The sequence below is a fragment of the Cucumis melo genome, chromosome 4, assembly GCF_025177605.1.
Source record: "Cucumis melo cultivar AY chromosome 4, USDA_Cmelo_AY_1.0, whole genome shotgun sequence".
Classification (NCBI taxonomy): domain Eukaryota; kingdom Viridiplantae; phylum Streptophyta; class Magnoliopsida; order Cucurbitales; family Cucurbitaceae; genus Cucumis; species Cucumis melo.
The window spans coordinates 25,373,010-25,380,368 of NC_066860.1; the positions used below are offsets into that span (position 1 = coordinate 25,373,010).

Consider the following 7,359-nt stretch of genomic DNA (forward strand, 5'->3'; position numbering starts at 1 on the left):
ATTCATACAGATTTGTGTGGTCCTATGCGAACAACAATAAATGGAGGTAATCGATATTTCATAACCTTCATCGATGATTTCAGTAGAAAGTTGTGGATTTATTTTTTGAAAGAAAAGAGTGAAGCACTTGTATGTTTTAAATCCTTCAAAGCTTTTACTGAAAATCAAAGTGGTTACAAGATAAAAACTTTAAGATCTGACCGTGGTGGAGAATATATAGCTTTTGGTAATTTTTTCAAGGAGCAAGGAATTCATCATCAAATGACAGCTCGAATGACTCCACAGCAAAATGGAGTTGCAGAGAGAAAAAATAGAACAATCATGGAAATGGCGAGAAGTATGCTAAAAGCAAAAAATCTGCCAAACGAATTTTGGGGAGATGCTGTTGCATGTACTGTTTACATTTTAAATCGAGCTCCAACAAAGAGTGTTCCAGGTATGACTCCTTATGAAGCATGGGGTGGTGAGAAACCATCTGTTAGTCATTTGAGAGTGTTTGGGAGTATAGCTTATTCTCATATTCCAAATCAGCTAAGAGGCAAGCTTGATGATAAATCTGAAAAATGCATTATGGTAGGTTATAGTGAAAATTCTAAAGCTTATCGATTGTATAATCCTGTGTCAAGAAAAATTATTATCAGCAGAGATGTGATTTTCAGTGAAGATGAATCATGGAACTGGAATGACGACGTTGATGAAGCTAAAAGTCCATTTCATGTTAATATTGATGAAAATGAAGTTGCTCAAGAATTAGAGCAAGCAGAAATTCAAGCGATGGAGTCATCTTCGTCCTCAACGTCATCTTCCACAAGTAATGATGAAATCTCACCAAGGAGAATGAGGAGTATTCAAGAAATTTATAATACCACTAACAGGATTAATGATGATCATTTTGCTAATTTTGCATTATTTGCTGGTGTTGATCCTGTAACTTTTGATGAAGCCATCCAAGATGAGAAATGGAAGATTGCAATGGATCAAGAGATTGATGCGATAAGAAGAAATGAAACATGGGAGTTGATGGAGCTTCCGACAAACAAACAAGCTCTTGGAGTAAAATGGGTGTACAGAACAAAGTTGAAGTCAGATGGTAATGTTGAAAAATACAAGGCAAGACTTGTTGTAAAAGGCTACAAGCAGGAATATGGTGTGGATTATGAAGAAATATTTGCCCCTGTGACAAGAATTGAGACCATTCGATTGATTTTGTCATTAGCTGCTCAAAATGGATGGAAAGTTTATCAAATGGATGTAAAATCCGCTTTTTTGAATGGACACTTGAAGGAAGAGATATTTGTTGCACAACCTTTGGGCTATGTGCAAAGGGGAGAAGAAGAAAAAGTGTACAAGTTGAAAAAAGCTTTGTATGGATTGAAGCAAGCTCCGCGAGCTTGGTACAGTCGTATTGACAGTTTTTTTCTAAAGACAGGATTTCGAAGGTGTCCATATGAGCATGCACTCTATGTCAAAGAAGACAAGTATGGCAAATTTCTCATCGTTTCTCTTTACGTTGATGATTTACTTTTTACTGGAAATGATAAATTTTTGTGTGATGATTTTAAGAATTCCATGAAAAATGAATTCGAGATGAGTGATATGGGTCTCATCCATTACTTTCTCGGAATTGAAGTTAATCAAAATGAAGGAGAAATTGTCATTTCACAGCAAAAGTATGCTCATGATTTACTAAAAAAATTTCGGATGGAAAATGCTTCACCTTGCAACACTCCCATGGATGCAAATTTGAAATTGTGCAAGGATGATATTGGAGAAGCAGTCGATCCAAGTTTATATCGAAGCTTAGTTGGAAGCTTAATGTATTTGACAGCAACAAGACCTGATATTTTATTTGCCGTAAGTATGTTAAGCAGATTTATGACAAACCCGAAAAGAAGTCATTGGGAAGCAGGAAAAAGAGTTCTTCGTTATATTCTTGGCACCATTAATTTTGGAATTTATTACAAGAAAGTTTCAGAATCAGTGATGTTTGGTTTTTGTGATAGTGACTGGGGTGGTAATGTGGATGATCATAAAAGTACATCTGGTTATGTTTTTAGTATGGGTTCAGGTGTTTTTTCATGGACTTCAAAGAAACAATTTGTTGTTGCCCTTTCTACAACCGAAGCAGAATATATCTCGTTAGCTGCAGCTGGATGTCAAGCTTTATGGCTTCGGTGGATGTTAAAAGAATTGAAGTGTATTCAAAAATGTGAAACTGTTTTATTTTGTGATAATGGATCTGCCATAGCATTATCAAAGAATCCAGTTTTCCATGGAAGAAGCAAGCATATTAGAATCAAATATCATTTTATCAGAGACTTGGTTAAAGATGGAGAAGTGATAGTAAAATATTGCAAGACTCAAGATCAAGTGGCTGATATTTTTACAAAGGCGCTCAAGTTTGACTTATTTGTTAAATTCAGAGGAAAACTTGGAGTTGCTCAAGTTTAGATTAAGGGAGGATGTTGAAGTTAAATTAATCTAAACTTAATACATGAATTTGCATTATTAAATATGCATGAATATGTGAGATACATGGAATAGTTAATAATCACTAAATACATTGATATATGAATAGTCACATGTATTGATATTTATTGTTAATATACTTTTCTACTAGTATAAATATGTGTAAGGTTTCTCATTTGTAAATAAGAAAGAAAGTAAGAAATTCAAGTTTAAGAAATATTATTCAAGTTCTTTCTTCTCAATTGTGTGAATAAGAGAACAATCTTCTTCTCTTGTTTCTTGATTTGTATTGTAAGGGTCTATTACGTTTCCAACATTAACATCATCTCTAGTTTTAATTTTAAATGTCCAAATCTAAATAAATATTATTGTTCATTCTCAACTATATATTGTTATACTAAAAAAAAAATGGATAGAATGGATAAATTTTATAATTTTACTTTTTAAAATTTTATATTTAGTTTTAAAAGACTCAAACAAACATATATGTGTATTTCTCATATTGAAAAAGCTTATCAACAAAGGTATTAATTGCCATCTTAAAAGATTGGTTTGGTTGAATCTTGTAATATTGTAATAATTGAACTTAGAAAAAGAAAAAAGAGAGTAGATTTAGTTTGAATGAGTTTTCTATCACAACGTGTACTTTTTAAGACAAATCTAAATTATGATAGATTCTTTTATTTTCGTTGAAATGGAATAGCAAAATGTTCAATTCTTCCAAGGTTTAGCAAGAAAATATCAAAATGAGTAGGGCTATGTGTATAGTGAATAATTGTTTGTACTATTTGACAATACATTAATAACCATGAATCATATGGTACCCTTTTTGCATAAATTGCATGTTCTCAAAGGGGCAAAATGATGAAATTCTAAGACATTACTTGGAAATTGTAGCAGATATATTGCCACCTTGTAATATTTTCTTCCTATGTTATCATTTGATTTTGATTAATTTCTAATGTTTTAGTTTTAGTCATACAAACTCTCAATAAATTTCAAATCTAAAACACATTGCCCTCTAGTCGAAATTAAGAACCAGAAGTTCTTTAACACCGAAGACAAAAATTTAACACCTAAGATAAAAATTTAAAAATCCAAACTGAACATATTTTTAAAAACAATTTCTAAAAAGAAATCAAAGGCTTAAACCCACTTAAATTGACCAAGTGATGACCGGTTTGTATTTCTTCATGGTTAGAATCGATTCAAACATTTAAATCGATCATAATTGATTAGATTAGAAAATTGATTATGACCCACCAATATTAATGGTCACCCCTAATAGGGATAAGAAAGAAATAGTCATCATAAAAAGCACTTGTCATCAAAAAAAATTATTTATTCGTGCCTCTTAATCGTCTAAAGGAAAACTTGCTAGTTTTTGAAAGATGGTGTAAGAGATTAAATATGTATTTACCAAAAGAAAAACTCTCTGGACGTTTTTATATTGTCAAATATTACTGTTCTTAACGTTTTAAAAAACGTATACTAAGATTGATTTTATAAATGTTTGGAGGAATGGGATTGGTTTACTGGAAGTGGGATTAGTTTGCTAACCTTTCTTATTACTTTCCGAGGGCTCATAGGAAAACAAACAACATGGCCACCTGACGTGGGAAGGTAAAATCTCTTGAAAAATTACAATTTCTCATTCTCCCTTGACATTAAACTAAAAAGTACCTAATAATTTTTTTAAAAGAAAAAAGAAAAAGAATCAAACCTTCCTTCCTTGGGATTAATTTAGAGCTTAGAGAAATTATAATATGGAAAAAAAAATTGAAAATGGGATAGTAATGAATTAAATAGTGAAAATGGAAGAGGGGGGAGGGGGATGGAGTATTATGATTATAATTGTTGTTCAGCGGGAGATTGGGGTTGCGACGGCGCGTTCACAAGAGGCGCACAAGGTGAGAGTAGTAGGGGGAGAGTTGATGAAGAGAGAATGAGTAGTTTTGAGAGCTCTCAAGTCTTGAAGTTCCTTTTGAAGCTTCGTGTTTTGTTGAGTAAGTGTTGCACAACATTTCTTCAAGTATTCACATTCTACTTCATTTTGTTTCAACTTCGTTCTGTGTGTCAAATATCAAACACAAATCCTAATAAGAAAACAACACAAATAACTTCTTTTTTTTTTTTTTTTTTCTAAAAAAAAGACCTGTCACCTTTTTTTTATTTCTGTCGGTATCTTAGCTAGAATGAACACCGAGAAAGAACAAATAGTTGTGGAAAACCAAGTACATGTTGATGTTAGTCAAGTGTGAGTATTGGTTGGTGGGGTTATTTTTATTTACCTTGCTCGTCTGTTTTGAAACCAAACTTCTACCTGACGAGGACGAAGATTCAACCTTCTTGCAACTTCTAGCTTTTGCTTCTGCAGATTTAATCTCATCAATTACTTTTAATTAAACAAATATATATATACACACATATTCTCGTTTCTAATAATTTTACTTTCTAATTTTCTGTTTTTAAAAATTACAAAATAAAAAGTTTATGTTAAAAATTGAGACTTAAGATGGATGTAGCAGCACGTCGTTGGATAGTTTCATTGAAGCTCACCACCATAGACACTCTTCGGGTCTCAATTCTGTATAAAATTATCATGAATTTTTACTCCTACACACATTAGCTTTTAAACATTTTTTTTATTAAATATCAAACATAACATTGTTACTTTTAAGGAAAATTTAAAATAAATAAATAAAAAAAATCAAGATCGAGTGTGCAAGTTAAAGAAAACTTATCCAGTTTATCAGGAAGATTATGCCACTTTCTTTTCAACATTCATAAATCTTGCCATCCAAATTTTTAGCCATATTCTAAATCAAAATCAATATTTTTTTAAAAAAATAACTATAATTAATCGGTTTAGTGGATGATTTGATAACATCCTAGTGTTCAAAATTTATGTTTATTTTTTCTCATAAATTTCCTAAAAAAAATTTCAACATTCAAAGACATACTTGGATTCTTAATCAAAATTGTGAGAGAAAGATACAATTAATTTTTTTAAAAACAATTTCTCAATTAAGAAGGCAATTTTGTTGAGTTTATCGTTGCAAAATCTTTTCACATTAACATAAATCAACATTTTACATTAAAAATTTGACAACTTTAACTAAAACCAAGGTAAAAATAAATTAACAAACCAGAAAAGTTTAAAAATTAAATAATATTTTCAAATCATATGCGATCAACCACGATTGATAATCAAAATATTAAATATATGATACAGTATTCTATCGTTATATATCGCATATATTGTGATATTTTGTTATATTTGTAAATATTTATACGAAATTGAAAGGAAAAGTGAGAGAGAGTTACAGGGTAAAGGGTATGGTGTTGTTTGAAGCTTTCTTCAAGAAATGCTGATTGTTGTCTTGAAAGCCTCAGTTTTTTTCTTCCACCGCTAATCATATTCATATCCATTTCTTCTTGTTCTTCTTCTTCTTCATTCTCACTTTTCCCTTCTCTTTCTTCTTCACTATTATTCTTTCCTATAGACCAAACTATTCCCTTTGACGATCTTCGACCTATTTCTCCTCCCCCATCAGCTGTCGCTTCGCTAATCACCTCCGTAAAAACCTTCCCTCTTGATCTTTCTAATTACTTGTCATAAACAAAATATACCCATCAAATATTTGCTTTTAAAATATACCATCAACAACCTAACTTACCCTTAGATGAACTATTATCGATTGGTTTTAAGAGATATGAATCTCAGTGTTATCTAATATGTTATGTTATGGGATTCATTAAATTTAAGAAAAGATGATAAAAGATGAATAAAACCCAAAAATACATGTTGTATAGTATATGTACTGTTAATAGAAAGGAAAAAAAAGGGGATTCATTGGAATAAGAAGTAGGTCGTACCGGTTGGAGAAGATGGGCGAGAAGCGGAGGCGGCGGGTGGTGGAGGAGAATTAAGAGAGTGAAGAAGGAGGTGGTTTTGGTGAATGTGATTGCGAGCTTGATGTTGAAGTTCAAGGGAGGAAAAAGAAAGGGAAAAATGAAGGGGTGTTGGATGTGAAGAAGGAGAAGGGTCATTTCCTAACCTCAAATCCAACTCCATTATTGTTCAACACACAACACATGCATTAACAAAATATTGTTCTAAAATGGATCAATCCAAATTTATAAAGACTTGAGTTGAGACAGAACTGCAAAACTTTTTATTATATAATGAGAAAGAGAAATTTTATATTTTTCTTCTTTTTTTTTTTTTCCTTCTTTTTCTTTTTATATTTGGATTTATTGACTACGCCCATCATCAATCACACGACAAACACACACAAAAAAAAAAAAAAAAAAAAAAGATAAAAAATGGTTTTCAATAATAATAAAAAGACAAACTATTTATGCTAAAAAAAACTACTAAAATAAAAAATTTATTCTTTACATTTTAATATTTTTGACAATTTTTCAGAAAAAAATGTTATATAAAGGAATTATATGACCATTTTATTTTGTGTGGGAATAAATTTTTCAACATCTAATTTCTTTTCTTTTATGAATACTATATAAGATCTAATCATTTATTGCTATGTGGTGGTTGTTTAAGATTTAGGGTGTAGAAAATAATCTTATTAGACCGTATTAATTAGATACTAACTAAATTTTATAAATCTAGTATATCAAGGACTAGGGAACACAATCTTGGTTAAATTGTATTAATGTTCCAAAGTACTTTTATAATTTGGAGATTAGGAGTGTGTTTGGTTCAATATTTATTAAAGATTGACAACGACTCAAAATAATAACATTTAAAATATATGGATCGAAAAAATTCTGATCTCTTAGTATTCATATATGTCTTAACTAGTTAAATTATACTATCTTCAAAATACATTATTTTAGGTCAATACAATTATTCATTCATATAGC

General features: G+C 30.6%; 1 protein-coding gene across 1 annotated transcript; it reads right to left on the reverse strand.

The window, feature by feature from the left end:
• Positions 1–4,016: 4,016 nt before the first annotated feature.
• On the reverse strand, positions 4,017–6,637 carry LOC103500287 (homeobox-leucine zipper protein HOX11-like). Its single transcript, XM_008463538.3, has 4 exons — positions 6,349–6,637; positions 5,797–6,074; positions 4,761–4,840; positions 4,017–4,538 (listed from the first exon to the last, which is right to left on the reverse strand). The coding sequence occupies exons 1-4, from the start codon at positions 6,545–6,547 to the stop codon at positions 4,331–4,333; spliced, it is 765 nt and encodes a 254-aa protein (XP_008461760.2). The 5' UTR covers positions 6,548–6,637; the 3' UTR covers positions 4,017–4,330.
• Positions 6,638–7,359: the final 722 nt, after the last annotated feature.